General features: G+C 45.3%; 1 protein-coding gene across 4 annotated transcripts in view; it reads right to left on the bottom strand.

The window, feature by feature from the left end:
• The window catches only part of LOC147616278 (DHHC-type zinc finger family protein), an 83,364-nt gene that overhangs the window by 27,834 nt on the left and 36,202 nt on the right, over positions 1-19,328 (bottom strand). For 3 of the 4 annotated variants that reach the window (XM_086777340.1, XM_086777337.1, XM_086777338.1), the window contains exon 2: positions 19,130-19,203. The exons of the other annotated variant lie outside the window; for it this stretch is intronic. Coding sequence is in view for 2 of the 3 variants with exons in the window: in XM_086777337.1 (XP_086633463.1) it covers positions 19,130-19,180 (51 nt within the window). In the remaining variant the exon portion in view is untranslated. The remainder of the gene's footprint in view (positions 1-19,129; positions 19,204-19,328) is intronic. 4 annotated transcript variants of the gene reach the window in all.

Genomic DNA, 19,328 nt, shown 5'->3' with positions numbered 1-19,328 from the left:
CTAGCACCATTGGTGTGAAGCAAGGATGCCCACTTTCCCCCACGCTATTTGGGTTATACATTGATGAGGTGGCTAACTTCATTACACGAGGAGGCAGAGATGGAGTTGATTTAGCAGGTACCTTAGTACATATTATGCTCTATGCTGATGATATTGAGTCCCCACGTGGTCTACAGCAGCATCTACATGCACTCGATGATTTCTGCACACAGAGGGGTCTTACTATGAACCTTGGGAAAACCAAGGTTATGGTCTTTCATACATCGAGACAAGGCAGGAGTCAGCTGACATTCACTCTCGCAGGATGCCAGGTGGAGGTGGTGACATCATACGTGTACCTAGGGGTTACCTTCTCTGCAGCAGCCACACGCTTTACCATGGGTTCAGCAACCAGAGCTAGATTGACACGAGGATATGCAGCATTGGCTATGCTAGAGAGACAGTGCCACCAGGCGCATTTTCAGGAGCCCCGGACGAAGGGGTGGCTATTTGACACATTAGTCACACCGGCATTGATGTATGGAGCAGCAGTATGGGCGCCAGGCCTTGCTACCCATTGGTGGACACAGATAGAGAGACCACAGGCCCTCATGATGGCACGCATGATACGCAGCAAACCGTCAGTACCTCATGACATTATCCGAGCAGAGTTTGCTGCGCCTCCTATGATGGTAGAGGCCATATTTCAGACTATATGCCTGCTAGACAGATTCAGAGAGATGCCACAGGACAGATTATCATACAGAGCTTTTCAGGCATCTAGACAGTTGGCTTAGGTAGGAGACAGAGGATCATGGTATGCACAGGTCACACATTGGTTCTCACAGCATGGCCTAGACATGGATCATCTACCACCATTCCAGTATGACAGGGATGCACCACATATCCGTCTCTCTCATAGTGAGAGGCACAGAGTATTGAGACAGGATCTATGGCAGCTCTATACACGAGAGACATGGATATCGCATACACAGCCTCTTCCACCGAAGATGCTATACTACAAAGATCACTTCATGAGTATCACTGATGATGGATTTATAGAGAGGCCTAGATACATGGAGGGCTTTTTACCACACGGCTCCCGAGTGGCTATTGGTCAGCTCAGAGTTTCATCACACCGATTGGAGATTGAGACTGGCAGAGCAGCACGGATCCCTCGAGAGGAGAGGGTATGCAGATTGTGCAGAGAGGAGGTGGAGAGTGAGGAGCATTATGTATGCAGATGCAGAGCATATACAGCCATGAGAGAGAGAGATCCCATTTTATTCAGAGAGCCACATTCCCTACGCCAGATCTTTGAGGCAGCAGACCAGTGCATACTGGGGAGATACATTCTAGACATACAGCGCCACAGAGAGACATTATTACAGGCTCAGACAGCTCCAGAGGGGGGGGCGACAGACACAGATTACTACATTTTTTCAGAGATCCATACCCCTCCCAGCCCCTACACGGCAGGGAATTACTCTCCAGAGAGCAGAGACACTTAGAGCCCGCAGGAGACAGAGGACACCTGGCTTTCGGACACCACGCCTATACCAAAGAGAGATGACAGAGATCAGAGCTCAGTTTCACAGAGAGGGTGCGGAGCAATTGGCTCGCTTCAGAGCACACCCAGGCATGTTCTTCAGGGAGCTGCGGACACCCCCTTCACTGATGTATACCATTTTATTACCCCAGTATGGTACAGGATGGAGCTAGCTAGGTTGCATATCATGATTGTATACTCCATGCATATAGCTTTGCATTCTCCTAGTAGTAGAGCTCCGTCCCCTGCACACCCAGATTCAGCTTTTTTATTCAGTACTTTTTCATTTTGTTGGGATGACAGAGGATACCCCATACAGGTACTCCGATTTGTCTCATAGGCCGAGTTCGGTCTTTTGGAAGACGTTAATAAAATCTTTCTTTATTTCTTTCTTTCTCTCTCTCTCTCTCCTCCCTGCCTGTGGGAAGGGCAATCTTGAGGAATGGCGCCGAGTCTCCAAGAGAAACTCGAGGCCCTCGAGACGACAATGAAGACACTAATCAAGGAGAACAAGAAGACATACGATTCCAACCTCAATGAGGTGGAGAACAAACCACACCGGCACATCATGGCCCTCGAAGCACGGGTCACGGACCTTGAACAAGAGAACATAGCACTCAAGGAGGAGGTGAGTGCATTGAAAGTGGAACTGGTAGCCGTCAAGAACACCGAGAAGGAAGAAGGGGAGATCAATGAAAACACCCTCACGGCCATCAAAGAAGAGATCTCCAAGGAGATCACAAAGGACATGGAGGGAAAACTCGTAGCCAAGCAGTCAGGATGGGTTGAGGTGGTGAAGAAGAACATCCGTAAAGAAGTGAGGGAGGAGACTCAAAGGGAAGAACATCAAATCATTCACACCACCATTGAGGAGGAGAAGATGAGGCATGCCCGCCGCCTCAACATTCGAGTCATAGGTATAGCCAACTCCACTCCCGAGAAAGATGGACAGCTTCTATGCATGAAGCTAGGCTACAGGGAAGAGGACCCTCTCCCCTACACCAAAGCATGGAGAGCCGGGAAAGACTCAACACGCAAGCGAGCCTACAGTTTGCAAGAGAGACGGAGAGGGTCACCTTCCTGAGGAAGAGGGTCATACTACGAGGCTTAGAGGGAGCTCCTATTTTCTTGGATGATGATCTCACGAGTCTTACACGCGAGGAGAGAAGGCAAGAAGGCCTTCTATCGAGATGGTCGGGTCATCATTGATGGTCGGTCCATGGATTAGCAGTTTGGGGCCTATGGGACACAGACCAGGCCACTGACAGAGATACACATGGCAGTATGGAACTGTAATGGTTCACTATGGGTGCAGCCTGGACGACTGGAGCATGTTATGGTGAGGAGAGACATCATACTTCTGACAGAGACACATCAGAGCCCAGAGAGAGAGCTACCTCGAGTAGAGGGATTAGCAAACAGGAGGACCACACGCCAGGGTACCTCGAGAGGGTCGGGGGGGGTAGCAGCTCTATTCAGACGGGAGCTATAGGGGAGACTGAGAGTGGTAGCACAGGATCCAAAGGCCAGATAGATATGGATCAGATTACAACTCTCAAAGGACAGGGTTATATACATAGCCCTATGTTACTTTCCTCCATCAGGATCCTCCTATGTCATTACAGAGGACATGCCACAGGAGGAGGAGACAGGAGCCTCGCCATACACTTGTCTGTCAGAGGAGATTATGCATTATTCTACACTAGGGGAAGTATTTCTTACGGGTGACTTCAATGCCCACACACAGAGCAGACAGTGTGAGGTGTATGACTGTGATGACATGGAGATCCTCCACCCTGTGGATCCAGAGGAGATAGGGGCTAGTCGGGCATCAGAGGACACTCGACCAGACAGAGGACATTATGGAGACCACTTACTAGATTTGGGAGCCAGGCATCGTCTCGTTATTTATAACGGGATGCTACAGTGGCCGGGATCAGGAGGGCTGACATGCTTCCCACATGGGGGTCATACACGGACCGGAGGCACGGTGGTAGACTACATTATGGGGTCTTTGGAGGCATCACAGCTTGTCACCTCATTCTCCATCCCACCTCGTCCTATTGGGGCAGATCATACATACTTGGCATTTTCACTAGCCGGATCACCAGTATCACCACCCCCCACATACCGACGCCACAACTACCATCTACTTCACACATGACATGGTAGACATATACACTGGCAGAGTAGAGGAGGGGCTCCTACTCATGGATCCCCTGGCACCTATGGATACCATTACAGCCCAGCTGGAATCACTCCTACACACGGCTGCATTACAGAGTTTCCCATATCGTGTCCACTCGGGAGAGCCTGCGAGATCTGGGACTATGCCCCAGAAGAGATGGTATGATCACGAGTGCAGAGCCCTATACTCACGGCTCCGCATACAGAGAGCCATGGGAGCCATCACAGAGAAGGAGTCGAGGAGAGAGACGAGGAGACTTACTCGCCACAAAAAGCCATCACAGAGAAGGAGTCGAGGAGAGAGATGAGGAGACTTACTCGCCACAAAAGGCGGGCCTTCGCAAAGATACAGGAGCTAGAGATCTTCCATTTCTTCATGAGTAGAGATAGCCCTATCTCATGGAGGCACTTCAGAGAACCCCGAACACCCACACCCATTGCAGACCCACAGACATGGCACACATATGCACAGGGCCTATATACCACGCCCCACAGTAGCCACCTATACCTCAGCCACAGGAGCCTCGACCTACCACAGCTAGCTTCTTTACCCACTTGATGGTAAAGGAAGCTATCCGCCGCCTACAGCATGGACGGGCCGCCAACCATATGGGCCTACAGGGTGAGCATCTCATATATGCAGTAGATTCTTTGGCTCCTTTCCTTGCACACCTGTTTAACAGGGCACTAGCAGAGGGTTTGCCTGCGGAGTGGACAATGCACACCATTGTGCCGATCCACAAAACAGGGGATATGCTCGATCCGAGCAACTACAGGACGGTTATGGTTGGCCACGTGTTGGCCAAACTCTATGGTGCAGTGTTGGAGCAAGAGCTTAGCTTATATGCTGAGCGAGCAGGTTTACGCTCATCAGGGCAGGCAGGCTTCAGGAGAGCTTTCTCTACCACTGACCATGTATTCACTTTGAGATGTATGATTGATCAGGCCAGACTAAGGAAGAGAAAGCTCTATTGCTGCTTTGTGGATTTCCGCAAGGCATTTGACACAGTACCACGAGAGAGGCTCTTTCAGCGCCTGCAATCTCTTGGCATACCAACAGATATGACATGGGGCATCTATGCATTATATGAGCAGGTTTTTGGGCAAGTCAGATGCCCAGGAGGTATGTCCGAGACTATTGCTAGCACCATTGGTGTGAAGCAAGGATGCCCACTTTCCCCCACGCTATTTGGGTTATACATTGATGAGGTGGTTGACTTCATTACACGGGGAGGCGGAGATGGAGTTGATCTAGCAGGTACCTCAGTACATATTATGCTTTATGCTGATGATATTGTATTAGTGTCTGAGTCTCCAGGAGGTCTACAGCAGCATCTACATGCACTCGATGATTTCTACACACAGAGGGGTCTTACTGTGAACCTTGGGAAAACCAAGGTTATGGTCTTTCATACATCGAGATAGGGCAGGAGTCAGCTGACATTCACTCTCGCAGGACGCCAGGTGGAGGTGGTGACATCATACGTGTACCTAGGGGTTACCTTCTCTGCAGCAGCCACGCGCTTCACCATGGGTTCAGCAACCAGAGCTAGATTGACACGGGGATATGCAATATTGACTATGCTAGAGAGACAGTGCCACCAGGCACATTTTCAGGAGCCCCGGACGAAGGGGTGGCTATTTGACACATTAGTCACAGCGGCACTGATGTAAGGAGCAGCGGTATGGGCGCCAGGCCTTGCTACCCATTGGTGGACACAGATAGAGAGACCACAGGCCCTCATGATGGCACGCATGATATGCAGCAAACCGTCAGTACCTCATGACATTATCCGAGAAGAGTTTGCTGGGCCTCCTATGATAGTAGAGGCCATATTCCAGACTAAATGCTTGCTAGACAGCTTCAGAGAGATGCCACAGGACAGATTGTCATACAGAGCTTTTGAGGCATCTAGACAGCTGGCTGAGGCGGGAGACAGAGGATCATGGTATGCACAGGTCACACATTGGTTCTCACAGCATGGCCTTGACATGGATCATCTACCACCATTCCAGTATGACAGGGATGCACCACATATCCGTCTCTCTCATAGTGAGAGGAACAGAGTATTGAGACAGGACCTATGGCAGCTCTATACACGAGAGACATGGATATCGCCTACACAGCCTCTTCCACCGAAGATGCTATACTACAAAGATCACTTCATGAGTATCACTGATGATAGATTTATAGAGAGGCCTAGATACATGGAGGGCTTTTTACCACACGGCTCCCGAGTAGCTATTGGTCAGCTTAGAGTCCCATCACATCGATTGGAGATCGAGACTGGCAGAGCAGCACGGATCCCCCGAGAGGAGAGGGTATGCACATTGTGCAGAGAGGAGGTGGAGAGTGAGGAGCATTATGTATGTAGATGCAGAGCATATATACAGCTATCAGAGAGAGATATCCCATTTTTTTCAAAGAGCCACATTCCCTACGCCAAATCTTTGAGGCAGCAGACTAGCGCATACTGGGGAGATTCATTCTAGACATACAGCGTCACAGAGAGACATCGTTACAGGCTCAAACAGCTCCAGAGGGGGGACGACAGACACAAATCACTATATTTTTTCAGAGATCCATCCTACTCCCAACCCCTACACAGCAGGGAATTACTCTCCAGAGAGTAGAGACACTCAGAGCCCGTAGGAGACAGAGGACACCTGGCTTTCGGACACCACGCCTATACCAGAGAGAGATGACAGAGATCAAAGCTCAGTTTCACAGAGAGGGTGCGGAGCGACTAGCTCGCTTCAGAGCAGACCCAGGCATGTTCTTCAGGGAGCTGTGGACACCCCCTTCATTGATGTATACCATTTTATACCCCCAGTATGGCACAGGATGGAGCTAGCTAGGTTGCATATCATGATTGTATACTCCATGCATATAGCTTTGCATTCTCCTAGTAGTAGAGCTCCATCCCCTACCCCACTCATTGTACTTATTGCACACCCAGATTCAGATTTTTAGTTCAGTACTTTTTCATTTTGTTGGGATGACAGAGGATACCCCACACAGGTACACTGATTTGTCTCATAGGCCGAGTTCGGTCTTTTGGAAGACGTTAATAAAATCTTTCTTTCTTTCTCTCTCTCTCTCTCTCTCTCTCTCTCTCTCTCTCTCTCTCTCTCTCTCTCTCTCTTCCCTCCTCTCTCTCTCTTTTCCCCCCTCTCTTTGTAACTTGAGGTGGATAATCTTTTTTCTTCTCTCTCAATGTGATTTAGCATTATGGTTTATCTTCTATCCTCTGCCTCATAAGTGATCCTACAAATTTGATGGCATGAGAACAACCTCTTGCTACATGGACACTCCTTCCATGGATGTACTCCTCTACATTGAAATCGGCATTGGCATCACATATGTACCTTTTTTTTTAATGCTTATTCACCGGGACAATGAACTCTCATAACCTGGGATATCTCTAGCACGGCTGTTTGCCCGGATGTGTGTGTTATGTATGAGTTGTACTCATGGTTGTAATGAGAAAGGAGAGAAGATGTGCGTGTGTGAGATATCTCATATACATATGGGTGTGAAGGTGCCTTGAAGTTGTATAAAAAAGACTTGTACTTGAGTTCGAAAATGATTCGATTGCAATACTGCTTGTGCTTTTGTGCCTTACATTTTGCACACTAGCTCTCAGTTCATCTTGTCTATTCATTTGTGTTGTCAATAGTTTAGCCAGGGCATTCGAATCAGCTACAGATACATGCACGGGCATGTGCCTCTATGTCCTTCCGCATACCTGGCCAAAAGTAATACTGCTCAATCATGTGCATAGTAGGCATTATGCCTCTATGACTAGCATATGGACAAGCATGGAGCTCATCCAAAACCTTTTGCCTCATGTCAGACACCACACATAGGCAATTATCTTTCATAAGATAACCCTCTTTGATCACATATGAGACATATGCATGAACACCATCAAATCAGTCCAAATAGTGGCAATTCAACATCCGTATGATACAAATCACGCATGGCAAACAAGTCTCCATGAGAGGCAACCAAGATAGCTGCTGCATACGGCTTACGTGACAATGCATCTGGCACTACATTCTTCTTTCTTGGGGTGTGCAAAATCTGAAAATGAAACATAGAGAGGAAATTGGCCATGCTCATATGCTTCTCCAACCATTTAGTTCGGGTAAGAAAATATCTCAAACTCTGGTGAGATCTATCTTCACAGTAAAATCAACCCCAAGAAGGTAATTTTTCCATATGGTTAATGTATGAATTACAACCAAGAGCTCTTTCTCATAAATGCCAAGAGAGAGCTTTGCATCATGCAATCTACGGCTCTCATAAGCCACAACATGTCCCTCTTGATTAAGGACAACTTCTATGCAATTTCCAGATACATCACATTCCACACTGAATGGCTTTTGCAAATCTGGAATGATCAACACTGGACCATGTGTAGTTGCACGAGAAATGCATCTCTCTCTATACAATATGCCTAAGATAGTGTTTCTGTGACAAGAAGAACTCACTCTTCATTGCATTCATGAAGAGTTTATACTTAAGGAGTTCTTCAAAATAATCTCTATGCTCTTCTTCGGTCTTCGAGAAGATTAGGATGTTATCAGAGAAGACACCTGTACATTTCCTATACCCACGAAACATGCAATCCATCATTCTATTGAATGTAGCCGGGACATTCATAAGACCACAAGGCATAACAAGATACTCATAAAGCCCAAATGTTGTCCTGAAAGCAATTTTATATAAATCCCCAGACACCACACGCACTCGATGGTACCCACTCTTGAGATCAATTCCGCTAAAGCATGTCAATCCATCCCACTTGTCAAGGATGTCGTCTATGTGTGGAATCAGAAACCGGTTCTTGATAGTGAGCTTATTCAAAGCTCTATAATCCACACATACGAAAAGATACATCCTTCTTTTGAACCAAGAGGACGGGTGAACAATATAGAGAAGAGCTTGGCTGAACCAACCCTTCTCAAGAACCTCATTTACCTGCTTCATGATCTCCTCTCTTTGGGATACACTCACACGACAAGCTAGCCTATTAGGTGGTGAGCTACCAAGTACAAGATCAATGCGATGATCTTCCAATCGTACGGGTGGCAGCTCATTTGGTAACTCATCAGCAAAACAATCATTGTACTCTTGCAAAAATTTTAGCCTATCATTACTAAGAGTGTCTACATGCACATTAGCTTCTTGAACATGATCTTGTACGAAAATCAAGTACGCAAAAACACTCTTTCTTAATTTGTACATGGGATACAATGTGGATAGTATCACCCTCACATACTCTCGGCCTTTATGCATGAAGATAATCCTGTTTGTCTTGTAAGCCTTGCACGGATCAACGCACGTGGGTCAAGGCTTTCTAAGCAATACATCACAACCACTCAAAGACGCTACAAGAGTACCTTTCATGAACATGATTACATGGATTTTTGATTGAAATCCTCATCACCAAAAGCAATATCAAACTAGGCATAAAAGCAAGTTTCTTTGATGCATCATACTCTCCATGATATGTATCAAACTTCACAAGTTTGTCTCCGGCTTTGAAGTCACGAGCCTTTGATGTACTAGTCTGCATCTCAACATGTTTTCTTACATGCATATCCATTGGGACAGCCGGCATCATTTTAAGAACAAAAAGGGATGCATTAGGCATAGAAACATGTGCCCTGTAAGCATGAGGCATAGTTGGCCCAACATGGCGTGAAGTCGCCGCTGGTTCATCTCTAATAGCATGAGGATTCATCCTCTTCGACATATATTATTGTTCAAACACCTGTGAAGATACCAAGACATGTGGAATGGTTGCCTTATCTGCATAGGCACCCACGGTACGAGCCAAGTATGCACGTGCTGCATCCCTCACTTGCATGTGCAACTCTTAAGCAATCACTGCCATGGCATGATCCATAAAAGATTCAGCTTTCTTGGCCTTCAAAAGATCATGTACTAATGAATCTTGGCGGTAGAGTTTCAATTCTTCTTCTTGGCATAAAGAAGAGCCTGCGTACGAGTAAGTTCAGTACTTAAGGCTATGGACTCTTCTTCTTGCGTTTCTCTTTACCACGGGACGGCTATCTCATATGTTCATGTTCCCTAATATACACCACATGAGTTCGTTCTTTCTATAAAGCATTGGAAGCATGCATTTCATTGTCCCCGCCTCTTGTGTTGGTATCTTCAACATTCATTGTATGACTGTCCATAGTGTTCTAAGCGTAGAGATAGCTAGTGTTCACAGTGACCGTCTGTCACAATAGAAATGAAAGAGAACCATATGCAAACCAATGTAACTCCACCGGTCGGTGTGAAATGCTTGGTTGAACACAATGCTAAACAATACACTTAAATACACCAAGATTTAATGGACAACAAATACAATACAAGATGTAATTTGCTAAAATCACAAGAGACGCGCAATGAGCCGGAACAGCTAGCCCCTCCCTCAAATAATGTTTATTGATCTTGAGAGAATGAAGTACATAGTGTCTTGGGCATTTCTGACCAGATTTCCATACCAATGCATATAAATACAATATTGCAAACAATATGGTTGTCAGTGAAGATCTAAAACTCACCCTACCCTCTCAAGGACCCATGTTCCCGACCATCTTTTCTCTATTCTTTCACCAACACATGGTAGAAACAATCTGCAAGAGAACACGTAGGACAAAAGAACACTACACAGGGTATGTGAACATGGAGTCTTGCTCCTCCCTACTTGCTTCTATAATTGAGAATTAAAGCTTACCAATTGCAAGTAGAGTCCATGACAGCATAAGTCTTCGTGATGGAAACGTCTGGAGTGTTGAAATCTTCAATCTGTCGTACACAAGGTATGTGAACATGGAGTCCTGCTCCTTCCTACTTGCTTCCATAATTGAGCATTAAAGCTTACCAATTGCAAGTAGAGTCCATGACAACAGAAGTCTTCGCGATGGAAACGTCTGGAGTGTTGAAATCTTCAATATGTCGCAATCTGACAAAAGTCTTCAAATGGGTGAAGAGAACCCTAGAAAAGCTTCCCCTATGGTTCAACTTGAGAAAGGAAGGCTAAAATTAGGGTTCTCAGCCAAAAGGCCAGAAATTACAGCAAATATAAGGGTTGTTCTGCTAAACGCCAGTCATTGGGAGTGTCTAGGAGAGTGAATGCGCCAACTTCTAGAGAGAAAATGAAGAGAAAGATGATGTCCACCCTGGGTATCACATAGAGAGGAAAAGTGACTTGTGGTGCAAGCTAGGATGGACACATGGTCTGGGCGGTGGGCATTGCGCTTTGTACACATCGAGACATCAGTGTGTGCAAACACAGGGCTGGTCATAATTTATAAGTGAGTTTTGGTCGCCCAAAATTTAATAAAGTGTGTATACACTCACTTATAAATTAATGCTAGTTCCTAAGGCTAGGTTTTGACCAATACTTACTACTTGTCATATGCCACATAACCATGTCAGTAGACAGTTTCAAACACACCGTTCACGGGCGGGCGTCCCCTTACCCTGAACTACACATTGGTTAAGCAAGCATGAAAACAGCATGCAAATTCAATTTGCAAGCAAGTACATAAAGATGCTATGCAACACATTACATATCGGCATGAATCAAGGAACAAAGTGTCACCTTCGATTCGTCATGACTACTGAAGTCATTTCTTGGTTTCACTGGCTTATGCCAAGATTGTTGTCCCCCTGACTCAACTTTTAAATGAGATGAGAAGCAAGAAAGGCAAGTTAAGTTCTCTGGTGGTTCAGACTGACAAGTTGGATCAATGTTTTAGAGCACTAAACAAGCTAGTCGCCTCAACGCCTGGATTGCACATCATGGATACTAGAAAACCTTTTGTGGTTGAAACAAATGCCAATAATTATGCAATAGGTGCTACCCTATTCCAGAATGGGAGGCCCATAGTCTTTGAAAGCAAGAAGCTTTCGCACACACAGATGAGATATCCACGCCAGGAAAATTTGGAAACACTATTTGTATGGGTCTTGACATATCATGACATATCACCATTCATTGAAGTATATTTGTGATCAGCCCGACCTAAGGGGTCAGAAGGCCAAAGGGGTTGACCTCATGCAGGAGTTCCACTTTAAGATCCATTACCACAAGGGAGCAACCAATCGGATTGTTGATGCCCTTGGTAGAATCCCTGAAGATAACGACTGACTTCTATCTATCTCTCAAACGACGTTGCCAACATGATTCCCATTTGGTCGAATCTAGCAATTGGTCCAGGCCGGTTGCAACCCACAAGATCTGAGTGTTCCATACATATTCCGATGATTGCTATTGAGAGAAAATATTGGTAAAGTATTTCTTTAGAGGTGGATTACTCTTCAAGGATGGTAAGGTTGGTGTGCCTAGTGACCTAGACGTCCAAGCTTTGATATTGCATGAATGCCATGATGCACCTATCGCGGGGCACTCACGCATACATAGAACCTTGGCCTCGGATGGCTGGCATTTCTATTGGCCGTGCATGAAATCCTTTGTTGAGGATTATGTGTGAAAGTGTACCTAGTGTCACCTTGATGCTTAAAGGCTTAGAGTTGGAGCGTTGTTGCATCCTTTGCGAATTCCTAAGAACAAATGGCATTTGTAGTTGGATTACCACCGACTAGTAGGGACCATGACTCAATCTGGGTCTTAATACAACAATTGACTAAGATGACTAGATTTATCCCCACCAAGTCAATTGTAAAGTCACAATTTGGCTTAGCTGTTTGTGGAGTAGTTGTATAAGCTCTATGGAGTACCTGAGGGATTGTCAGTGACCAAGATCCCAAAATCACTACACAATTTTGGCAATCTATGTTCTCCAAGTTGGAAACATGCTTGACCATGTCATCTTCAGATCATCCCTAGCCAAAGGTCAAACAGAGAGGACGAACTAGACCATGCAGGAGATTGTCAGTGACCACGATCCCAAAATCACTACACAATTTTGGCAATATGTGTCCTCCGAGTTGGAAACACACTTGACCATGTCATCTTCGGATCATCCCGAGTCGGATGGTCAAACGGAGAGGACGAATCAGACCACGGAGGATATGCTAAGGGCGTATGTCTCCAAGAGACAACCTGAGTGGGAAAGGTATCTTATAACAATAGTAAGTTTAGCCCATTTATGCTTATGTATGGTTATCAGTCGAAGTCATCCATTGTCATAGGACTACGGGGAGTCAAGTTGCAATCAATAGTGGATTTCTTGCAAAATATGCTAAAAATTGCAAGGGAAAGCGTAAAGAGTGCTAAGATTGCACTCAGTATTATGCTAACCGACGGCGGACCCCGAGAATTTTACGAGAGGGCATGTGAGTGTATCTTCAAGTCCCAAAGGACTCTACAGACTACAACAATGAGAATTGGCAAGCATTATAAATTATCTTCTTAATGTTGTGGTCCTTACCAGATCCCAAAGAAGATTAGTGATGTGGCTTACCAATTAGTAACACCTCCTGGAATCAAGATTCATCCTGTGTTTCATGTCAGCCGTGTGAAAGAACGTTTGGGTGAAGGTGATGAAATAGTGAAAGTAAACGAGATCCCTAACATCAAGGACATGACTAGGTATATTCCTATGGAACCCTGAGTTAGTTCTAAATCAACGTACTTACGGTCTCCGCATACCATCTATTATGAGTACTTGATCAAATGGAAGGCACGGTCTAAGTTCGAAGTTACATGGGAGTCAGTGCATAGTTTGAAGAGTCACTTCCCCGGATTCACTGCTAAGGACATCAATGATTCTTAAGAGGGGAAGTATGTTATGTCCCAAGGCTAATCCAAGTTAAGACTATTACATACCTCGTACTAATCTTTAGGATTAGTGATCTAATCCAATAGGGTTAGAGGAGCCCTGGGCTTAGAGGAAGCAGGCTAATACATGTGGCTAACGTTCATGGTTAATAATACCAAGTATACTGACTATTTATGACTGGACATTTATTTATAACAATAGTAGCCACTATATAAGTGAGACTTGGGTTATTATTGTTCACAAAGAGTTAACTACTTTGTGGTCTGTGATGGACCAGGATTACCGTCGGAAACATCATTGGATTCGACGGATCATGGACGGTCATGCCGAAGGCCTTAGCAAGCAAGCATTGGTGGTCTACTAGTACTTACTAGCATGGTTCGTGGGATTGGAGCTTTAGCCTCTGGCTCGGGGAAGGTTTGCGGATGCGAACCTATGGTTGTGGTGAGCTAGCCTGCATTCCTCTTAGCCAGTATACTTGGCATTATTCATATCATGGAGCCTTCGCCGCATGTATTAGCCTACTTCCTCTAATCCCAGGGCTCCCCTAACCCCACTCGATTAGCCCACTAATCCTCAAGATGAGTACTAAGACCTTCACATTCGGTTAACCATAGCCTCAGGTTAGGCATCTTAAGTGCGGGTTAGTAGCTTACATCCGATGGGTGTGTACTGCTGGTGTGGAATGCCATCGACTTTGCACATGGAGCCATGTCTCAGATGCTACTTCCCCCCTGTGCTCGAGGGGGAGCCTAATCAGCTCTATGGTTGGCCTGGCAGGGGCTATACACCACGACTCCTGAAACCGCCAATGATATCAAAGACTCTCCACCAAACCCCTCTAATGGCTTTGCAGATTCCTCTGCCCATACATGGTTTGAAACTTCGTCCTTTAGTAACCATGGTCTAGGTGTATCCCCTATGGAACAATGCCCTACCAGCTACTTGGCTTGGAACTCTTCTTGAAAGAGTCATGGCTTCGACATCCCCCCCGCCCCCCCTCCCTTTGAATTATCCTTGGCCACTGTGCTCTTGATATCTCCTTTGTTGGACTTGTCCTTGCCTTTCTACTGCTAGTGTTGTGTCCCTTGCTTGTGACTATCCCGAGTCACCCATTATTTCTATGACCCCGCCCCCCCTCCCTTTGAATTATCCTTGGCCACTGTGCTCTTGATATCTCCTTTGTTGGACTTGTCCTTGCCTTTCTACTGCTAGTGTTGTGTCCCTTGCTTGTGACTATCCCTAGTCACCCATTATTTCTATGACCCAGCCTGAAACATTTTTTGCAAGGTTACAATCTAGTTCTTGGACCTAGCTGACATCATGTCAACCAAGGCTGCCAACTACTATGCCATAAACAAAAGGAACCCAAAAAAGAACTTTTCCCGAAACCAGCTATGATTCCCTAACTCTCCACGTTGACCCCTAATCAAGCAACCAACACAAGCTCAATGCTGGAAAAGAAGTGATTTGCAAAAATCCTAGGCTTTAATTTGCTACTCGTTGGATACATGTGTTAATAAAGATGATAATGCAACGGAAGACTTGATGAACACACCACTACTATAATTGTATAAATTTATTACAAAACAAAATCAACACATGTACAAGCATGCAAAGGTTGAAAAATCAAGAGAAAACCTAACCTCTATTTGAGAACAAATCTCCTTGACAACCCCAGTTGCATGAGAACCTTTGTCTCCACGGAAATGCTAGCTAAGAATGAAAGAGCAAACTAGATGTTGTTTCCAAATTAGGGATGTTACCTTGGGTGAAGGAAAGCTCCAATTGCAAGAATGAGAAATAAAAGAACAAGTGGGCTAGTTATAGATGCTGAAATTTTTTCGTGGACAAAGTTGTTTACATGGATTACTTATAGATGCTATCATGCTTGATATTTTTTGGAGGACAAACTTAATTGCAATCGATTTTGTCCTTATTCCCATGTTTTCACCTAAAAAACACTCCCTTTGGCTTATTTTTTCGGTTTCAATCTCTTGGCCCAACCATGTAGCATAATAAAGGCACTTTTCTACCACCTTTCTAGCTCATTTGCACCACTTTTCAATGCCCAATCAACTTGACCAAGCTGACATGTCCACCTGCCAACTGGCTAGTCCACACATGGACGATAATCCTTGCAGTCCACTTGTCCAGCACCCAAGGAAGCCTGCCCTAGACAAAGGTTGCCGAATCTCGAGCTTTGTTGATTTGCAAGTGCGTCACACCCACATAGGAGATGATAAGCAGCATGTGTTTGCTATCTTCGTGGTAAACCTCTGCCTCTTTAATCCTCTAAGTACCCCAAAAAGAGTACTTTTTGCACACAATGCACTTGCTTTGTTAAGCTTTACCTTTAGCACCCTCGTCTTTTTTCTTAGGACACTTGAGAGTGGTGGAGTCCGGAGTTTGGTCTTCTGGGAGTTTTCGGATGAAAGAGCCGGATACTGCAGTGAAAGTGGTGTGGTCCAGACTAGAGACTTCTGAGAGTTCTCGGATGAACGGGCCAGATACTTCAGTACAGAATTCTTGGGTTTCCTCTAAGAAGCACCCTCAATTTCTTTAAAGCTGCCCTTTCTTTCAGCGAGCTTTTAAAAGCTGTTTGTGCCTTGTACAAATACAAATTGCCTGCTCAGACTCCTCCCAAGTAATGGGCTGACGATTGGCTTCCTCAGAACTCAACCACCACTTATTCCTTAGAACCCAGCAAAAGACACAGTTAAGCCACTTGTTCATGAGGGGTATCTTCTTTAGGGCATTCAGAACCTCAATTTTCTCAAGAGAAGTAAGGATAACATCATTAGTCCTATCATTTTCCTGTGTTAAAAAAAGGAGGCTTCACATGGAAAAGCAAAGAGGGCATTTATATGAGCAGAAAGGTGAAGAAGACGGCTTCATCGGTCTTGGTTGAACTCAAACCTCTCTCCATCATGCGATGGTTCTAAGGTGGAGGCTGTACAGTCAGCAGCTGTCTGGTGGTATGCAGAAGCAGCACCAACAGTCCCCACATGTGCAGGTTGTATGACCAGCAACAGTAACCCTCGGACAATACAAGCAATTGCACCATCTCTGTACGACTGTACGGATAGCTACAAATGTTGTGTGGTAGCAACAACAGAAGTGTACGGAAAGAAAACAAAGGAGTGATGGCTTGGAGCTTTATCCTTATGCTGCTTTCCAGGAGCTCTTTGCTTCAGCCTTAGCTATTGAGAAGGTATATGTGAAGTATAACACGAGTGCTTAACTTAACAGAGATTAACACAAAAAGCACATATTAAGCTGCAGATCAACGCAAATCTCCCTATGTGGAAGCGTGAATGAAAGCATGCAATAGACAAGATAGATGTAGACCTAATCTATTGTCTATTACTAACATGAAAGAATATTTACAATGATTGTTGATGATGAGTGGCCTTATCTTCCTTCCCTACCACTGTCTCCGAGGCTCGAGCACATGCCTAAACTCATGAATGACCTTCAGCCCTAGCCCTCGATTTATAGTGTATTATGGGCTACTTGGCTAGCCTTTAGGGCTGGTTGGCTACCAAGCCTAGCTTGTTGATAATAATGTCCAGATATAACACACTTGGCTGCTCATTGGGCGCCTAGATCAAATACAATGAAATGGTTGAACATCCCCAAAATTGACCAAGACTCAACCACAAACACACCCTCTAAAGTGGCTAAATGGTAAGAACATGTCAGTTCTAGTGCCCATAGTTCCCGAGGAGGTAGTGGCCAAGACAACATGTTGGAGGTTGAGCTTGGAGTCAGATCGACACCAGGTTGTAGCAAACGAGTATCATGTGCACCCTTGTTCCAAGTTAAGCAGGAGGGGATGCACACCTTCCAGCCTCCTTGCGTTTGGATGCTCTACTAGCACGATAGACTCCACAGAAACCTCAAGAACTACTAAAGCAATAAACTCATCCTCCTACTCAGAGAGACATGCTTGAACCTTGGAAACTTGTATAGGATCTGAGATGAGCTGTGCTTCCTCTTCCGGTATCACCTTCAAGTCTCGCAGTGCCTGCACCTTGGGATCATCCCCCTGCTCTGGACATACCTGGCTTCCCTGTATGAGTGTGTTTTGCAGCTCTACCAGCCAAAGGCTGGCTTCCTGCTAGCCGCCCTTGTGATGAGTGTTATGTTGATGATGGTAGCCTCGAGCTACTCGACCTGGTCGCCCTTGAATGGTGTGTTATCCTCCTCTCCTTGCCTATGGTGCATGAGAGTACAACTCCCCTTTGCTGGCCTCGGCTAAGAGTGATATGCTGGACAATGGCAAGATACCTCTCTTGCCTCAGATCAGCCCTTATATATAGGCTTCTATCAAGGGCTAGGGTTGACATTGAATGCACGAAAAGGTGTGCCCTAGAAGTCCGCCAACCCCTTTTTCCATGTCTCCTATTGGTCCATGCCCACTAGGATGTCCATGGGCCGTCACAACCACCGCCCTAGTGACCATATCAGCCATACCTAATTGCCCGGGACTTGGACAATAAATTGACACAAGACTTGGCCTTCTGAGACACCCAAACATTCTTCCCACGTCCTCTCCAAATTGTTGAAGTGGCTGTGGATTGGTTTCCACCCAAAAAAGATTCCCTCCTCCTCTTGCCGGTGGCCCACAGGAGTCTGACAATGGGCAGAATAGCTAGCTCTTGCCACCCGCAATAGATGCAGCCCCCCAAGAGTCTAGCATCATTGCTTTTGGGATTGACCAAAGGCATAACAAGTCTGGTGGCAAATTCTATGCATGCTCACCTTGGACAATGATGATTCAGTTACTTGGGGCACCATAGCTTTGGCTTTATTTTCACTTCAGCCACAGTTTGGCAGGCTTATACGTAGAGCTTGTGCTCTCAGAAGTGATTTAGTTTCTAGTAGTTTACATATCTGTGTGTGCTGGTCAAGTCTTCACTTAATTCTATCTCTCTGTTCTTCACTTGCTTACACAAGCCTACTACTTGGACTACAATTACAATGATGCAAAGCATGCCTTCTTGATGCTACCATCAATTGCTTCTTGCTAATTCAAGAGATGTAACAAATAACCCTCCCAACTTGCCTCATAAAAGCCTACCGAGGTTTTAACTTTTCATTGCTTATCACCTGAGCACCTACACCAAAAAGGCATTACAGGGTGATTCAAAACTGCTAGCCCTCGAGATAGGTCCTTCAAAAGTCGCTGAGCACTCCTTCACATCCTCCTTCAACATGATGCAAAAGTTTTTTTGTTGTTTTGTTTTTCGAGCCAGGGTCAAGTAGGCACAAATGTTGCAAAAGTGGTACACTCGCTGCACCTCATCTTTGTTGCACCCTCCTTTGCTAATATGGGTGGCAGCATGCAGCCTCGTTGTGGACCTCATTCATCGGCAGGTAAGAACTTTTTTTCTAGTCATATGCATTCACTACTCTAGTTAAAATTAGAGAGCAAAGGTATAGACTAGGAAGCAGGCCTTGATAATTAGTGATTTTAGGATAACTGAGTAAGAAATCAATGCTTATGATGGCATTCGATTGATAACTGAGTAAGAAATCAAGGCTTATGACAGCAACCTATCTTACTGACTCACAAAATCCAGAGACAACAGCTGATCATCAAGTGCAAAAATCATTGTCTACTATGGCCATGTTTACCTCGATATCGTCATTGTTCTCCATTCTTAACCGAACAAACAAACTCCCCATAAGAAGTTACTAGCAATAATCACCTACAAAAATACAGCTTCTATAAGACTAGAAGATACCACGGACCACAAAACAAACGGAATACAAGCAGACCATAAAAGCTATCTTCAACTATCAAATTCTCTTGTGCCTAGCAAGAGCTAATGTC

This window comes from Cibotium barometz, chromosome 38 (genome assembly GCF_041138505.1).
Source record: "Cibotium barometz isolate CiBa-2024 chromosome 38, ASM4113850v1, whole genome shotgun sequence".
Taxonomy (NCBI): Eukaryota; Viridiplantae; Streptophyta; class Polypodiopsida; order Cyatheales; family Cibotiaceae; genus Cibotium; species Cibotium barometz.
Note: the sequence above shows the minus strand (reverse complement) of the source record. Positions and strands in the feature narration are given on the sequence as shown.